The 18,862-nt window shown below is 39.8% G+C and overlaps 1 protein-coding gene across 3 annotated transcripts; it reads right to left on the bottom strand.

Annotated features, from left to right (window-relative positions):
* Positions 1 to 3,690: 3,690 nt before the first annotated feature.
* Positions 3,691 to 8,905, bottom strand: LOC104450915 (amino acid permease 3). Of its 3 annotated transcripts, none has more exons than XM_018876351.2 (7): positions 8,771 to 8,905; positions 6,560 to 6,659; positions 5,659 to 5,892; positions 5,428 to 5,521; positions 5,072 to 5,286; positions 4,803 to 4,942; positions 4,032 to 4,685 (listed from the first exon to the last, which is right to left on the bottom strand). In XM_018876351.2, the coding sequence occupies exons 2-7, from the start codon at positions 6,657 to 6,659 to the stop codon at positions 4,032 to 4,034; spliced, it is 1,437 nt and encodes a 478-aa protein (XP_018731896.1). In that variant the 5' UTR covers positions 8,771 to 8,905. The 3 variants fall into 3 exon arrangements, with proteins under 3 accessions (XP_010063933.1, XP_018731896.1, XP_039173161.1); XM_039317227.1 differs by having other exon boundaries at positions 6,560 to 6,796; positions 8,771 to 8,870; XM_010065631.3 differs by lacking the exon at positions 8,771 to 8,905 and having other exon boundaries at positions 3,691 to 4,685; positions 6,560 to 7,154.
* Positions 8,906 to 18,862: the final 9,957 nt, after the last annotated feature.

Below are 18,862 nucleotides of genomic sequence, written 5' to 3'. Positions count from 1 at the left end.
TTAACTTTGAAGTAAAGTTTCCCTCAAACTATTTGATAAAAAGTAGGCAATTAATTGTGTATTTAAAAGCCATTAAACTACAAATTAATTTTGTGATTAAAATAATGATATTATAAATTAAAATTAATGACATTCTCTAAGCAAAGTGATAATTGGATCAAGATAATATCTTGTTAGGTGAAATTTGACATTTATATTGTGAAACTGATAAGATAAAAGGGACAAGAAATTAAAGGCAATTTTATGGGTTAGCTTGTTAAGAAAAGAAATGGGTTAGCCCAGATAAAAGAAGAAACAATAAATTGAAGAGAGAAGGAAAGAGGAGAGCATTTGGGTAAGTTCAATGGAAAAAAGGGTATTTTAGTCAAAATGAGGCGAAAATAGTGCCATCCTTTTTCTTTTTCTTTTTGTTTAAAAATATCTCAACTTTAGACCAGCCCCAATTCTAGTTCAGTTTCAAATTTGTCCCTCGTCAACATGCCATCCAAGTAGTCAATAATTATCTGACATGGCATCTATACGAATTTACAGACATGAAACTCAGGTGCCACATCAAACAACGTAAAAGGAAAAAATTAAGAAAGATGCAGCCATGGTTGCTCAAGCTTCTAAGTTCGCAACCGTAGCAACTTGAGCTTCAAATCGATATTGGGTTCAGTCTTCAGACCAACTGAGCAGAGCACACGAGCAGCCCCATTGCAAGCCTGAAGCGCGAAGCTCAAGCTGCAGGCTGCACCTCACTCAACTATTCTTTTTCTTCTTCTTTACATTGTTTGACGTGGCAACTAAATTTCACGTTAACTAGTTTGTGTGGATGCCATGTCAGTGAACTATCTACTACTTGGATGGCATATCAACGGGGACATATTTGAGACTCGAGTGAAAGTTGGGGATTTCTTTTAACCAAAAAAAAAAAAGGTTAGTAATAGAATACCAAAAGTTAAATTTTTTTAGGGTATTAGATCTATGAAGAAAGCCTTCTAAAGCCGCGTTTTGTTTAGTTTTTCCAAGGGATTTGAACCTTTAAAGCCAAAAAAATCCCATTGGCGAATATTAGGGGTGTTTGGTAAATGTTTATGAGGCTCCCTTTGCAGCTTTAGCAAAGCTGAAAGCATGTCTTGGGCTTTTAGCATCTTTGGAAAGCTGAATCTAAGGTTAATAATTTTTTTCTTTCAAAATTGGCCCCACTAATATTTCACTATTCCAGTCTTACCCTTGCATTGTTCATCTTCAACTTGGGAGATGGCTGAACGTTGGCATGGCTCGGAGGAACCGGATGGATGTTAGCAAGGGGTCATGTAGCCTCGGCGACCCATCACCTTGCTCACTTGAGGTTGCACGACCTTGGCAGCCCTCACCTAGGGTCATGTCGGTGTCGAAGGGCCAAATGTAGGAAGCCTAATTGTAAAAAGCCCAAATTTGCAAAGCTCGAAGTTTGGCAACCTTAGCATTGCTTTGCCTTAGGTTGCATGACCCTGGTCGAGCTTCACCGAGGCATGTTGAGCTCTATTGGGATGATTGACGCTCGCCTTGCTAAGCTTTGTCGCCAATCATTGAGCTTTGATTGCCCGAGCTTTTTGCATGAAGCTCACCAGGCCTAGCTGATGGTCAATGGTTGCCGGTTGACGCTTGCCTAGCCAACAGTCAATGGTTGCTGGGCAACATTCACTTACCCTCTCTCCCTCTGATTGTCGAGTTGCCTCCCTCCCTTTTTCTTTTTCTTTATATTGTAACTTCAATGTTACTATATAAAGTATCCACCAAAATCAATGATTTAAACGCTATTTGCTTTCCGCAAGCACATCTTTATTTAAAGATCCTTGGGAAATGGCTTTACATCTCCCTTAAGTTGAACTAAAGGCAGCATGTATTTTCTTTGTATTATGCTGCTTTTATTTGACTACCGTGCTCCTTTTGTCGTTTTCATATGTATTGACTAACTTATCCTATGTTTTTCCCTCTAATCCATCATACAAGTCAAGAGTGTTTGGTGCAGGAAGATCATCCACTCCCAGCAAACCAATCCTATTTGCCATTTCTCATCATTACTTCGACTTGAAATCTGCAAAGTTGTGATTTTGATGCTTGAGAGTGCATACTATTTGGGCTGTGGAGTCTCGACTGTCTTGATTACAATCACAGGCAAATTTGGACGGTCTAAATACCAAAAAAAGAAAAAAGAAAAAAAAGTGTTTAGTGAGCTGAAAAAAAGAAGAAAAAGGTCGAGTTGGTGTCATTGGACCGCCCTCCATCCAAAAGTTGGCCAAAGTTTTGTTTTACTTTGAGACTTTCAGAGAGTTCAAATTGTCAAAAGATTAAATTTCCGTGTTGAACGGTAACGTGTTAAATGGAAAGGAACTGACGAAGTGAAATTACCTTATTGAAAGCTGAATGTGACACATTATATTAAAGTGACAGCTCCATGTGTCACACCCCGAATTCTACAAGGATAGGGGTGTGACATCAAAACTTAGGTTTTAATTTTTGGATATAGATTTTATGGGACAATATTTTTTGAGATGGTGAGCTATAAGATTTCTTGAAAATGGTGGTTTATGGCGTTTGGCCCCTCAAAATAAATATTGCAATCTATCTTCTTAAAAGAAATTTTGTCCTCGAAATTTGCACTAACTTTTAAGGAGATATATGGCAATATTTGAGTAGGGGGCTTATTGTAAAAGAAGTATAGATAGTTATGCTAACGGTATCAGATTTTGGTGAGGGCCTATCGGCGTGCACATGTAAAATCCCTTTCCTCTTTATTTCCTTTACTTTATTTCCTTTTCTTTCTTTCCCTCGCTCTTCTTTTTTACTCTTTCCCCAAAAGCTCTCGGTCCCTAAAATGAGCTCAGCGTCCACTTTACTTCTTTGTTAAATTGTCAACCTTTCCTTTGTTACTTTATTTATTTTTTTCTTATGGGCCCACCCAAGGAAAATATTACACCATGGGTATAGTCCATGTTGTGCGATGCTCATTCTAAAGATGGAGTTGCTTGTTGGACAAGCGCACATTATGAACAACGAAACACGGAAGGTTTCATCAGGACCTGCGTGCTTGAGAGATCAATTCACTTATTAATTTCTTCTCAGAGACTCTATTATCCATTCTTTTTCAAATTTTCCTTCGGCTGATTTGGCGATTCTAATTATTGATAAGTAGAGATAAGAGTCCACCCAAGATATGCGTGCGGAGAAAATGTGACTAGCCACTCGATGACACGCCAAAAGATCACCTCAGAGCCATCAAAGTTTCTGACAATTCAAATTCCCAACACTCAAGCGTGACAAGAAACAAAGCACTTTCGATGGTGTTCCGGAAGTTAGGCGATGTTCCACTTTCGCTTCGACGCGATTTTGGGTGGCGGAAAAATGCACGCACACCCTGGCTGCTCTCTTGCATAAGACACGGTGCACGAACGTTCCTAGATCCCTAAGACAAGCCTTTTTGCTGTTCGATTGGTTTGGACTCCCGGATTCGATTTAATCCTCAATTTTTAAAAGATTGCATGTTAGATCTTATTGGGAATTCACCACATTCGATAAGTTAGATGCATTCAATGAGGCCTTCTCATTATCTTCTCATCATCTCATTTATGATGCAAAGTCTCCATTTTTCTATTATTGGGTCCTCACGGGGCAGCGGAGCCGACCACAAGCAATGATAGGTTCCAAACTCGTCAAGAATTTAAATCAAACGTTTAAAAGGCGGATGTCTCTTTTGGACTTTCTGTCAACTTGTGCTTTTCGTTTTTTCTCCAGCAAACAAGAACAGAGTAGGCAAAGTTGACATCACAGACTCACAGTAGTTGTCGGTCCCTCCTATCATATCTCGCGAAAAGCAAGACTACAAACTTCAACCTTGCGTTACATCCACCGGAAAACAATGTGGAGCTGTCGATCAACTTGTGGATCGATTTCTCTTCCTTAGGCATCCTATGGACACAAAAAAGAAGCAAATTCCTAAAATTAGACTCCTCCCCAGCCTCGCGACTCCTTATCAGCAACGAGAAGATTGGTGATGTCGGGGCGAATTAATAGCTAGTTTTGAAAGGCTTGTAGGACTTGAGATCGAGCACGACCCCAGCGATCGAGCCTGCAGCAGCAGCTATAGTGATGATGAGGCAAGCGGCGCTGAGGATTTGGAGACTTAGCCATTTGGTGCTCCACTTGGGGATCTTCATTTGGGCGATGTACATCTCGACCGGGAAGTAAACCGTCAGAGGCCAGAATCCCAGAGCGCCGAGCAGTCCGACCACATCGTTGAAGAACGGGAGCAGCATCGAGATCACGGTGGTTAGAATCACGAAAATGGTTCGCCAAATCATCCGGAAGACATTTAGCTTGAAAGGTCGGAAACCCGGGACCGGGATCTCGATCTCCTTGGTGATGAACTGGCTGTCCCCGAACCTCTTTGCCGCATGTTTCTCGATGAAGGCGAAGAGGGGTTGGCAGTAGACTTGGTAAGCACCGATGAGGTGGATCACGATGGCGGCATTCGCTATGTCGATCAGCCAATAAGGGTTGAAGAACCCGAAACCTGTAAGGAGATTACCTGGCGCCATGTCCCCGAAGGCGGCATAGCCCATGGTGCCGCAGAGCATGTAAAATAGAGTAGTGACTCCCACGCTGACCAGGGTGGCCTTCTTCATCGTCTTGGACTCTGACGGAGGGGATTTAAGCGTGTCCTGTTTCCAACGCATCGTACTAATCAGTTAATTACAACAATCAAGGATAGTTTTTCGAAAGTGTAGGGGTGTTTTTTTGTAATACATCAAGTTAAAGGGGGTGTCGTGTAATTTTACCTGAATTTCAATGAGGATGATGGAGTATGAATAGGCGAAAGCTATGTCACCAAGAGCCTGGAAGCTCCTCCATATCTTTTGAGTTTGACTGACAGTGTTAATGCTTATCCCAGTGAGACTTCCTCCGACTTTGCCATTTTCTGGTAGGAAAGACAAGATGCAAGGGCTTCTGTCAGGCTTTCTTCTACTCAATCTTTCTAGTTCACTTTAATGATCACATAACAAGTTCATACAAAAAAGAATTGATAGCATGAAAATGCGCTAGTGACCTGCGACTTTTGCGATGCCGAGGGCGAGGCCGATGATTGAGTAAGTGAACGACATGACGGCGGCCACGATGGAGAGCCACCACAGCTGGTCGAAGTCTGGGATTTGGGAAAGAAAGATCTCGATGACCCCAAAAGCGATCATGTACGGATTGCTACTCGTGTGGCAAGGACTATCATCGCCATTTTTGTGAAAGCAATTTGACCTGGCGATTGCCCTATTCAATTAAACATTCAGGAAAACCAAAATTAGCGCGGGAAATAGCAGACCCAATTAAGAGCTCTAGCAATCCGATTTTTCCTTCCATTTTCTTTGGTATATAACTTGACTTCTGAGTATAATCAAATTCACCACTCACATCATGCTTATGGAGGATGCAATGGTGTAGCCAATGGCAACCCCAAAAAGGTTCAGGTACTGAACCATTCCACATAACTTCACTTTTGCCCCGCCTGCAAATATTCCAAAGAACAGAAGAAAAAGAGAAAATTCCATTAATCAAATGAAACGAAAGGGAGCATCTTTAGATTTGGTCGGTGGACCAAGATCTGTAATTTTTTTGTTAAATTTATTATTAATGGATTATTACCGAGATTGGAGTGGACAGCATCCATGTAAGTGTAGTTACGCTTGCCGGTGACGGGGTCGCCGGAGCGGTAGCAAGCAGCCAAGAGGGAAGAGGTGTAGTAAGTGACGAAGGAGAACAGGAACATCACTGCCGGCCCAGCGATCCACCCGAGCTGCGCCGTGGCCCATGCCAGCGACAGCACTCCCGACCCGATCACAGCTGTGATTATGTGAGAACTGGCCGTCCACACGGTGCCTGGATTGAACCCAAAACAGAAAACCCATCTCTGGTATCAGCAGAAGTTGCAGAACGAGTCACCTCTCTTCTCAAGCACACAGGAAATCAACTTATGTTTCTTTTGAGCTAGTGAGCAGTCAAATTATGTTTTTGGGGGGCCTTTCTAGAGGGATCGAACCCAAGTCTACCTATGACCACTGGGCTGACTGTCGACTGGTTTTGGTCGATTACACATCACACCAATAATGCTTATTCCTTCTTATTCTTTTATTTTTTTTCGGTCGGGACACCAGCAAGTGCATGCAAATAATTGAGTCTTGTCCAGCTAAACATCTTTGGAATCTAGTTGCTTCCCGCGAGACCTTTTGGATTTATTTGAGGAGAGAAACACAGGATGAACACAATGTGTAATAGCTTCCCTAGCAAAACCTGTCCAAGAGTGCCTTTCGCCTTCATAGAAGGTGCAACCGTGCAAGAAAGACGCTGTTAGGTGAAATCTCACTCTTTACTTTCTCTATGCCGCTAACAAACGAAGGTGGGAAAGGGAAAAAAAAGAGACAAAAAAAAAGGAAGCGGGCAAAGCTGTCTGAACGAGAGGACTTGGGCGCATGAAATCACCAAGCGAAATAGAAACGCAGTTCGAACATAAAGATAGAGATTGCGAGTGCTTGTTTCCTTTGCTTACCAGTTCGTTTGAGACGGCCGTCGTCATCGAAGCACTTGGAGCCACCGCCTTGCTGAGGCAGATCGAGGGCGACCTCGAAACCAGCTTTGTCCTGACCCATCTTCGTATCGCCGAAGATCAAATGAACCCAGAAAAAGTGTCAGCTGAAGAAACAGGAAGGATATCGGAAGCCGTGAGGAAGAGAGACAATTGGGGCGGTGTTCCTTGGGACGGGTGGTTTCGTCCGTGCGTAGTTTACTGCGACACGAGAAACACCGACTATAAGAGGCAGACACGAGCGCACGCACGCTAACCAAGAGACACCGAGTCCCAAAATATTGTTTTTATTTCGATGATTCGGAAGAGTTATTGGAGACTACTGGGTTTGGTCGCTTTCTTGCTTGCTGAAATGCAAGAGAGGAGGAGGAGGAGGAGGAGGAGGAGGAGGAGATGAGATGGTGTGAGGAGCGTACGGGGAGGAGAGGTCGTTTATATAGCTGAGCTCTGGGGCGGAGAGGGGGAGAGTCAGAGAGAGAGAGCGTGGCATGCGAGTGCCACGTGCCAAATTGGAGACGAACTCTGGGAGGACGCGCATGGTCGGAAATGGGTCCGATGGGGACACGCAGAGAGAAGGAAGGAAGGAAGAAGGAAAGTGGGGGAAGGGGGGCGCTCGTCTTCCTACCCTTTTCTTTATTAATTTGCTGTTATCTTTCGTGTTGAATGCACGTATAACAGTTTAGCTGCTACTGGGTGTATAATCTACTTTCGAGTTGATGTATATGTGTATAAGTACGTTTTTGTATGAAAGCGTCTTTGATTAAATAAAAGAGCCGCAACAGTTCTTCTCATTTTCGATCATGAAGATCATTAATGACGATTCTATTTATAACCACGACTTCAGAGTTTTGATCGATACTAAATCTAGACAAGATGTCGAGATTTTCAAGCTTAGATATTATGATGGTATGATCATGGCAAGATTCGAGTAAGTACTATGAAGAATTTGTAGTAGAATCAACACAAGAAGTGTGAATTCGCATGTGACTATGATTAGCTCATTTCATCGTGTTTCTAGAATGAATTGATTACGAAACTTGGTTTGTCTTATATTCTACATAGTCTCGGCCTTATATGGGGCATAATAATTAGGCATTGAGTGGCATGAAACTTTATATCATGATATGATGTGCCACAACAACAAGGTCATAGAACTATTGATTGGAATGTACTAACACACGAGCATACCATGTTTTTTCACTGTGGAAAGTGTTCGCGCGACATGTTGTCGTCGTGCCAAGATTAGACATAAATGCAAGGCTTATCCTTTTTTTTTTAGTAAGTTATTTGATTTTTCTACAAACAAATTGATGAAATAAAAAATTCTGAGGCCAGATTTGTAATTTCGGGGCACGCGGATTCTCACATCCAATCGCACCCTCAAGGCTGGCCTACTTACCTCATCTCCCTCGGTCATCAGTCCACTCGTTTTCAGTGGCTATAACCTAAAATATAACATACATATGTATGTATGTATGTATGTATATATGTATGTATGTATGTATGTATAATTATAACATCATATAGCAAAAGGGAAGATTGGTGGATATCTGCTTTTTCATTGAAACTGACGAATAACTACCATATGAAACCACTAGAACTCCAGCTTTTCCCCTAACAGTCCATCGGCTATATATAGATTATTAAAACTTGCTTAAACTTGTGTCGGGAATTAATTGTACAGAAAAAATCTCGGGATGGTCCGACCGAAAAAGAATTATACATATGCAAGTGACATCAAGCACTTGGTTCACCTGATGATTGCCTCTATCTGTACTAGGAGTTTGGTATAGATTTGGAGGGATTGTCTCTGAAAGCTGCCTTTAGCTTTACCTAGATATTTGATTGATTTGGGATTTGCGAACCCTTCTGGTAAAATATCAGACTTCAGTGCCATTTTATGCTTTCGACCAGTTTTAAAGACCCTTTCAAACATTTATAGTAAGAGCTTGCTATTGTATGTCATCCTGTCTATAAAAATGATGATTAAATGCACTGAGTTTCTTTTCTTATAGTCGAAGATGATGAATAATGTGATCGACTGTCCAAATCTGATGCACTAATGAACCAAGATATACTTAAGAATCGTCTTGATTTCGAGCAAGACTTGGTGATTAACAAGATGTTAAACTCAAATGATATGCAAATTACATAAATCAAAAACAATGCGCTTACCGTCGTCTTGCCAAGGCCCCCAACTTCCTCCCCTCTCTGACAAAGGAAGTACTCTCCACAATAAGAGGCCTATTGAAAAGAAATAGATTCTTAGAAAGTAATAAGCATGGCTTATTCGGAAGAACTTATGGGCTCTTTATAGCTGTAAGAAGCAGCACCAGAGATCATATTCTACATCATCTCTCTTTAAAGGACCACCTTGAGTTCGTCGAAATCCTTCTCACGTGAGTCGATTCTCATCCATCGTTTTTGTTAGAAGAATAAGGTTCCTTCATTATTATTTTTTTGGTAAGGAGGTTCCTTCATTATTCATTCCCAGTTTTATCATTTGCTTTAGTCATTGTGTAGAAATAAAGAAAGCCAGTCAAATGCTTCTTCTTTTCTTTCCATGGATGCACGATTGTAAGCAAGACCGTAAGTGTTGTCGTTCTAACGATTTGCCGTGCATGATTCTTTGAAGGAACGATTGCCATTGATGGGTGAACAAGTGGTACTTTAGAATCATCTTTTGCTCCCCAATAAGCTGTGGAAAGAAAGGTCCTTAGTAGATCTTTTGGGGATGGGATATTTCTCAATTAAATAGTGATTAAGTCTTCGTCCATTCGAACCTTACTATAATCCAATGATAATCATTTTGAATGTGGTAAAATAATAGTTTTAGGTCAATGATGTTACTTATATCTCGAGTAACACGTACTTACAAAACCACTATATCAAGTAATATGGCAAATTGTTGCTGAATGTAAAACAAGATTCGTTTATAGAGATGTTTACTTATGAGTAGACTTGATGAACGAACAAGATATGTTTAGGACCGAACCTAAATATCTTTGCCAAAGCCACCAATAATTTAAAAAAAAATTATTTCCGTAGAGAAAATTGATTGAATCAGGATTGATCGAGCCCAAAAAAGGAACTCATGCCCAATTCCAAAAAATTACATTATGAGAAAAGAAAGAACTTGGCCAGGTTCGGACAACCTCGAAAAGTTCAATAAGAAAGACCTTCTTTGCATGTCCAGATATTTTACTTACATGCCCAACCTCATTTCTAGAAATAACTTGTTCCACTCATACTCTTCATTATAAAAAGAGATAAAGCTGAATCTAATATATTAATTTCAGGTTTAAAACTTTACCCGAATCAGTTTCTCTTTGCCTAAATAACACATGGCGCAACCATGATCGCACACGTTGCAGCTTTCCTTTCTGGCATCCCCCTAGTTTGGCTTTCATGATTGAAGATGCCATTAAACGTTGTTAATGCAAAAAAACATCTTTATCATTCAAAAAAAAAAAATATTAAGAGAGAAAAGTTGAGCATACTTTGTCTTAGGTTTTCATATTTCCAAAAAGATCAGCTCTGTTGTCTAGCTGTTGATATTGACAAATTAGGTACATGAAGAACCATGAGAGGGCACTTTTGATTCCGGTGCATTCACTGTAGAAATTCTCCAAGAAAACTAATAGTTAAATAAGGAAGGATCAACCTTTTTGACCAGCCACTTAAATGTCGAAATGCTATTTGAAAAATATTTGAGAACTATAATATAAAGCAGAGAGCATCGAAGTTGTACACGTATAAAGCAGATGATGCCTGCATTATGAATGAGTAGACTAAAGAACAAAGGAACTAACCGGGTCCGTTGTTATATTTATATATATGCTCACCAAATTCCAAGAATTATTTGATTCACGAAGTGGATTGATTGCACCCGAATACCCACTTGGTCGGTTCATTTTTTGGGCCATTGTGATGCGTGTGCCTAACAAGCAACTGCTTGATCAAGTGTCTTAGCTCGTTTTAGCTCGTTCAATTGATGAAGAGAACAATTAATTAAGTACACCAAAAGTCCTTGGCGGGACAGGGCTGAGTAAAATATATTTTTGTCAACTACTAGGGTTAATGTGGAAGCGTGAACAAATAATACGATTTGAGTAAGAAATAAATTGCAAAATGAAAAGTGACTAGATTGGATTTAGATGGTTTGGGGTTGTGTCTACTAGGGGTGTGCATGGTCCGGGCGGGCGGTTCCCGACCTAGAACCGGGAACCGCCCGCTAAGGACCGGTTCCGAAAAATCAGAACCGGCCGGTCCGGTTCCTGGGTGGATCCATGGAACCGATTTTGACGCCAAAAATTCTGGTTTTCAAGAGCGAAACAACTTGTAACTCAATTCAGGAGACCCCAAAATCACACGACCCTCAAATTTGCTACGTGGATCTAAAGTTCTAAACACAACCGAACTCACTTTTAGAACTACGGGAATTGACAAATTGAGCAGAATAACGAGACGCCACGCACGAACTCGTTTGTACCTTTGGTTTGGTGGTGAGGAAAGCAAGAGCTCTGTAGGGTTTATGGCGAGGGGGGCGGACAGCAGAGGCGGAGGAGCAGCGGCTGTGGCGAGTGGCGACCGGCGCGAGGGGGCGGACAGTGGCGGAGGAGGAGCAGCGGCGGCGGCGTGAATGCTTGGTGAGGAATCGAAGACGAGGAGAAGAGATTGAGGAAGAAACAGAGAGATAATAAAAAACTGAGGAAGAAATCGAAAGAGAATCAAGAGATGAGAAGCAAATTAGGGCTTCTTACCTTGTTGAGTGACGAAAAGGGGCTCGCCGGCTCGGTCAAGAGTTCTTGCAGAGGCGGAGGAGCAGCGGTTGGCCGCCGGCGAGTGGTGACCGGCGCGAGGGGGGGAAAGTGGCGGAGGAGGGCAGCGGCGGCAGCGTGGATACTCGGGGTGGACCGTGGAACCGTGGAATCGAAGACGAAGAGAAGGAAAGGAACAGAGAGAGTCGGAGGTTGAAGAAGAAGAAACGCGATTAGGGCTTCGCGAATTAGGGGCAGGGGGCTTCGTTCGCGACTTTTGTTTTTTTTTTTTTTTTTTTTTTTTTAAATTATAAATAGTACCGGTCCAGTCCGGGTGGGCGGGCGGGCGGATCCGCCCACGGAACCGGGAACCGGACCGTTTCCCACCGGTTCTCAACAATTGGACCCGGGAACTGGACCGGTTCCCTCAAGAACCGCCGGTTCCGGGTGGTTCCGGTCCGGTTCCGGGCGGTCCGGGCGGTTCCCGGGTCCAATGCACACCCCTAGTGTCTACTCCATGAGGAGAGATCGACGGGATCTTTTCACTATAATTGGTAAAGATGAGACTGCAATTGCTTAATTCTACTCAGTCATACTTATTTCTCAATTCTAAATTAAACTTGAACTCACAAGAATCAGTTAAAAGAAAAGAGTTTTCTTGCACTCTCAACTCTTTAGGACGACAGCTCTAGGTGCTCAGCGTCTCTCACAAAAGTTCACACATATTAAGATCAGCCAATACGCACAACAGACCAAACTCAACAACAAAATACTTACATAGAATTATTTTTTCAGCACTTCTACTGCGTCAACATGGTTTTCGCCTTCAACAAGAAAAAAAGGGTTCTCGTGGAAAATTAATTTCTCCTTTTTTAATCATACGTGATCCTTTAGCAAGAGTCCAATTTGTCCTTTCTTAATATCGTCCTAGTTACTTAAATTCAATTATGGGCTGGATTTCAAATCGATTGGGATCAACTTCGATCCATAATCATTATATCTCCATGTCGGCGAGAAGTCCAACATCATCTCTATTGATCGTCGTCTCTCCTAAACCCATCTAGGCTCCTTAGCTAGGGGTGACCGTCTGATCCGATCTAATGAAACCATTCACTTTTTTTTTCCCATTAAAGAATGACAAATCTTAAGATATTGACAAAAAAAAAAATGAGTGAAGAGTCATTGTGCCATAACTTATGGTGCCATTGGACGAGATAGTGTTTAGTTCACTTTTTTTTAACACATTTTACTAATTTTTTTAAAGAAATAAAAAAAAATTGTATATATAGTCAATTTGGTCTAGTCTAGTTTGGTCATGCTCCCCCTTAGAATCGAAAGTGGGAACTGGACTGCTCATACACCAGTTCCACTTTTAAGAGCTAGGAAATGGATGACACTCCCAAGAATTAGACCAAACCGACCGGCTAGGTTCAAGCTGTCTGTTTTGCACACCCCTATCCTTAGCAACTGCATATGCTGACTAACGTCCGAGTAGGGTTGGAACTTATTCAACAAGATAGGCTTCGTTGAGATATCTATCATATTATTTGCAATGTGCACTTTCTCATTCAACATCAACATGTTTCACCCGCTTGTAGTTGATCTGATTTTTAGTCAAATGTATTGCACTATTATTGTCATGGTAAATAGCAATCTTCTCTTGTTATGATTCTATATCACTATGCAAACCTTTGAGCCAAACAACTTCCTTGATCGCCTCAATTACGCCATATACTTCTCTTCATTTGTTGACAAAGCAACTATAGACTATAATTGTACTTTTCAACTTACGGTGCAACTCACAGTTTTGAACACGTAATTGATCGATAACCTCCATCCATCCAAGTCACTAGTAAAATTCAGATCTACATGATTTGTTCTCTCTTTTGGAGCCCCTCTTCTCAACTGTAAAATAGACTTTTGTTATACCTCTCGAAAACTTTAGAGTCCATTTCATAGCTTCCAATGTTTCTTTCCAAGATTACTCATATACCTGCTAAAATCATGCAAAATATCTAGCTTAGAGTAAACCATAACATACATAATACTATTGATAACACTACCAAAGGGAAAATGGTAAGTATTCCCCTCACCTTCTAATTGTGGTTAAAGATCAATTGAAAGCTTGAAGTGCGTAATTAGTAGAGTACTCTCTGATTTGATGTTTTGCATGCTAAATTGCCTCAACACTTTACATATGTAGTCACCCTATGATAGCCAATGTGTCATTACAAATCTATCCCTTTGGATCTCCATACTGAGTATATTTTTCGTTGCACCTAAGTTTTTCATCTCGAACTCATTACTCCATTGCTATTTCAGCTCATCAATATAAGTCATGTTCCTAACTACAATAAATATATCATCAATATATAACAACTAATAAATGTGGCTACTATCCTCGAACCTCCAATAATATAGGCATTATCAAAAGTGCTTTTACTATACTGCTAACTAGTCATAAAGGAATCAAATCTTTTGTACCATGAGATTGCTTGAGGCCATGGAGGAATTGTTTGAGCAAGCATACCTTGTCTTCGCAGCTTGAAATGACAAAAGCATTTTGGTTGTTGCACATATATGTGTCGCTATAACTCTCCATGCAGAAAAATTGTCTTAACATCCAACCAGTCCAACTCCTAGTTGTCCACCATAAGCAATACCAATAGTGTTAGGAAAACCCCTTATGATATTTTGAAGTTGACCAAGACATCTATTTCTCATTATTGTTCCATAAGTGTAGATGTCTTATTTAGGGCAATGTAATATAGAGGACGCTCTATCACCTTTGATAAAATCCAAAGTGCAAAGTAAGAAGACTTATTGAAGCTAAATGAACTTTCGTAAAGGGTGAATAAGTTGGGAAGAACGAGAAATTTGTGAAAGTTGGAGATACCTTAATGAGGTGAACAGGTGAGTGAAGTTTTGATCACTATTGTACTAAGGAAGACCGAATGGATAGTAGCTCGTAAGTCAACTACTGGCAAAAGCTTGGATAGACTCACGAGAAGCTAATAGAAGCAACTCACTATATTAGATGTGGGAAGATATTCTTCACATGACTTATGCAATCTGGATAAGAAGACTCGGATATTCTTCTTACTTATACCATAGATCATAAGGAAACTAGTAGCTAGCTTCAGGCTTGAAAATCCAAAAGAAAATTTTAAAGCAAAATCAAATTGATTGTTATGGATTTGGTAGAATGGAATATTATTATGTATAGCTAACTCTATTTGTGGAAACCTCACCATTAATAGGAAGATATGATTGTATAGGCAACTAGATCTCCAGTGATTATGTTCATCATCTCCAATGGCTAATTTGAAGATCAAAGACTGTATAAGAGCATCAACACATACTGAAGGAGTCACGACAATGGACAATTGAGAAAGCTGCAAACACTGATATAGCCACATTATTACTGCTAGCAATCTATGTTACTTGTCATTTACTCTATGAGAGTTATTGTTATTTGAAATCCAATATCCATAAGTGTACAAGTGAGTGAATAGTACTAAATTATCGATAATGTGATCTATCAACTTCAGGTAGAGGCAACCAATGCTAAGTTGTAACTTCTTAATGCTTACTAGTGAATTTTAGCTTCTTGGTGATTGTTGGTTTGGGGGAATGGATGTGGGCTTGGTCATAAGGCAAACCCTTATAAGCTTTGCATATATCATCTTCTTTCTTTTTACTTGTCTAATATTATGTTTGATAGAAACATATTGCATTTGATATTTCTGAATATATCAAACTTAACTTGTCTTATTTGTAAAAATTGTTAAGATTTTATGAATCAACCTACTCACCACCTTCTTATTTACATTATTAGCTACAACAAACAACACTCTAATCGAGTTATATTTCATCATAAGTGAGAATATCTCATTGTAATTAATACCCCACGTTGTATAAACCCCTTCGCTATTGGGCGTGCCTCATATTTGGTCGCTTTTGACCAACATCGCCATGATTCTCCTTTAAACCCACATGCGTCCCACTATCTTTTACCCATCCCACTATCTTTTAACCCTTTGGAGGTACTATCAATTATCATATCTGATTCCGTAGTCGGAAGTCTATCTCCTCTTCGATAGCACCAATCAGCTACACCTGAGATCGTCTCTCGATATAAGAGCAGGTCCTCTGTCTCCTGTGCAAAGGACAAGGGCATAAGTAAGGTAACCGCAGGATAAGCATTCTTCTTCCCTTTAATATATATATATAATATATGTGCGCGCGCGCGCCTTCCTTACTCTCTCTTTTCTTTTCTTTTTTTAATAATTGAAACTACTGTTGAAGTATATCTATTAATATGCTTTCCTTTCCTTTCCTTTTCTTTTTTTTTTTTATATATAATTGAAAGTACTGTTGAAGGGGAGCCTATGTGACATCAAATACAGAGATGAGCACCCGGCGTTGTTCAATCCAAGAATAATTCAAAACATACTTTGTCAATTCGATTCGAAGCTAGTTTTAGGAAGGAATAGTTATTCTCCATTTAACCAGCCTGAGATCTGTTTAATTCTCAGCTTCAATGTTGGACAAACCAAGTTTCAACTAAGTTGAGATGATTTTGAACCAATTCTATTCAGGAAAAGTACCAAAAATGTCATAAACATATTGCATTTGTGCGAGTCCCAAAACTTTCAATTATGCCAATTGAGTCTGAAACATTTCGACGATTTATCAATATAGTTCACCCGGTCAATTTTGGCTAGAAGTCGCTGACATATACACTGATCATCCTCCGTGGCATGTTTGGCGTTGACGTGGATAATTTTTTTTTATTTTAAAAAAAAAATCTGAATTTATTGTTTCTTTTTTCTTTTCCTACCCATGGGCCAACAAGGTCATTGGCCTCGCTAGGCACGGCAAAGGCGTTGAGTTCTTGCCCAAATCTAGGAGAGGACCACACCTATTGTTTGGCGAGGGCTGCCACACCCTTGCCTACTAGGCAAGGAGGGTGCGGACGCTCTAACTCGTGGCCAACGAGGGTTGTTGGTGACCTCGCTAGTTTAGAGTTATAAAAAGAAAAAGAAAAAAGAAATGAAAGATTCATTTAAAAAATTTTAAAAGTTATAAAATTTATCCTCATCATCACTAGTCAAATCACATAGGGTGGCTAGTACCCATGTTAGTGGTTTCCTGCCAAAATTAGCTTAATGGACTATATTAGCAAATAGTCAAAAGGTTTATGATTAAAATGACAAAAGAGATATTATTGAAGTAAAAGATGCAACTTCCATATCATCAACATAAACTCGTTCTAGTTCGACAAGAAAAAAACACATAGACTCGCTCTAGTTTTCTAGTTTTGCTACCCCAAGAAAAAGATTTCAGTTGGTTTCTTGATAAAACTAGTAAATCGGTTGGTTTATTAGCCGATAACGTGGTTCTTGTTTCTTGATTGAGAATCAATTAACCTATATAAAAACCATTCACTCTAGTCATATTTATATGCGCCAAAAATGGCCTATCATGGCAATTTGTCTGGAATCCAAGAAGGTTTCAGTGAAAGCGCATCAACTGCAAAGAAATCAAAGTTCGGTTCATTCAATGACTGGAACAATAATTCACTGACCTGACTGCAAGAGTGCATCAAAATTCAGTGATCACCAATAAAATCTGCCTAAATCTGGTTCTACTACTGTTTCATGAAATAGTGCTTCCCACGGAAGCACAACGAAGAAATCCTAGGATATTTTCACAAGAAAAAGAGAGAATCGAACCAGCGTGATCTCAGCCATCCCAATAGTCTCTAAGCAGCTGAAATGTTTGAACATGAGTTCTCTTTGGGAGGGTTTCGACAATGCCCACACTTCTTCTTATCTTCACCACTTTTTCACTCCAAAAGCACACAACAAGTGGATTATGCACTTTTCCAACCACCTAAAATCGATTGTCAAAATCACCTACAGATGAAGATGGAATTTCTTCCATCCTAGGAGCCTTCTCGAGAGGAACAAGGATCTCCTTGCTCGGTGTCTTCATTATCTCTATGAATACCAATCATTGATATATTATCATACATTTTAGAACTATTCTTACTCACCCAGACGAACAACTTGGTTGAATGAGACATAGAGAGATAGAGCGACGAAAATAGAGGATCTTATTCCCCAAAAGAGTGTGTAACCCTAGTAGAAAAGGTGATATAGGCCCACTAGATATAGAATCTTTGAAAAGTTCCTTCTCAATATTGCTTAAATAAAATTCCCAAACGAAAGTTGAATATGATAGTTTGGAATACAATATTATTGTTGTTAACTTTCCAGAACAAACGTTGGGGCATTATAGCATAATTAACAGACATCTTTCGAGTTTGGTATCCCATGCATCATATGCATTCACCTAGTTATAGATATCCCTCTTCAATTCTGTATGTTAGGGGTTTCTCCAAATCGTAACATTAGAGATTTCCTTGAGCTTGCAATAAATTGGAAGTGGCTTTTGCAATCTTTTTGTTATGTGATTGAATAAAGATTTCTTGCCTACTTAGCTAAAGGACTTCCACAAATTCTTTCATTCTTACATATACCGTATTTCGCAACTAGTGTCATTGCTTTGCGCTCCGCTTTGCCCTATCATCCCATAGGCTATCGATCCAATTGTCGAGGACTATAACCATCATCATTAGTTATCCGTTTCATAGATTTTATGGAAGAAAAGCATTATATTTATCAGGAGGGAGACATGGGTATTATATGGATTTCCTTGTCAGATCCACCATGACATAAAGAAAATATATTTTGCCATTCATTTTAGCACTTTTTTACCTTTAGCAGCCATAGATCGTGGCCATGCTATTGTCCTTTGCCATCTACCACATTAACTTAATTATAATTAAAAGTATGTACAACTTGCCCCCGGATTGCCTCGATTGGATAATCGTGGCCATGCTGTTATCTCCAGAGAAGTAATTAAAAATTTCCATAAATCATTTCGCTTCATGGGATTTCGCACTAGTTATAAATTATAATGATACAATCTCGGAGGAAATCCCCTCTTCCTTCAACTTTCCGGGGTCGAATGACAAGCTTGCACTAGAGTATAAGCTAATGATGAGTGGACACGAGAATCCCCCTTTTTCAATTTATCACGTGGATAATCATTCTCACGAAGGCAAACGCATTAAATATCCTTTCACGTCGCAAATTACACGAATTGATTCGAGGGTTGGGGAAAATATATTATCTTAAGGCAAACGTGCTTCATTTCATTGCATTCGAGTCCATCCAAATACTTCTGTCTAAGGAGATAAAATTTTCAAAAAATCTCTAAGTCTATTGTATAATGACCAATTCAATTTCAAACCTTTTAATTTTGTCAATTTCACCTTAAAAATTTTGACAATTTTTCATTCTAATCATTCTAATCAATTTTAATCGAAAATCGCTCTGTCAATATGATAGATTTAGGACTTCTTGGAAAAATATTAAACACATACTTATCTCAAATTTGGGTTCAATTATTAGATTAATAACGAGAAATCGTTGCT

This window comes from Eucalyptus grandis, chromosome 7, assembly GCF_016545825.1.
Source record: "Eucalyptus grandis isolate ANBG69807.140 chromosome 7, ASM1654582v1, whole genome shotgun sequence".
NCBI classification, from domain to species: Eukaryota; Viridiplantae; Streptophyta; class Magnoliopsida; order Myrtales; family Myrtaceae; genus Eucalyptus; species Eucalyptus grandis.
Note: the sequence above shows the minus strand (reverse complement) of the source record. Positions and strands in the feature narration are given on the sequence as shown.

Excerpts from the sequence above, each read along its gene's own strand:
- LOC104450915 (XM_018876351.2), bottom strand. The coding sequence starts at position 6,659 with ATGGGTCAGGACAAAGCTGGTTTCGAGGTCGCCCTCGATCTGCCTCAG. Across the intron at positions 4,943-5,071 it reads CGGCATCGCAAAAGTCGCAG|AAAATGGCAAAGTCGGAGGA; the intron begins GTCACTAGCGCA and ends CTTTCCTACCAG. Across the intron at positions 4,686-4,802 it reads TCATCCTCATTGAAATTCAG|GACACGCTTAAATCCCCTCC; the intron begins GTAAAATTACAC and ends CGTTGGAAACAG.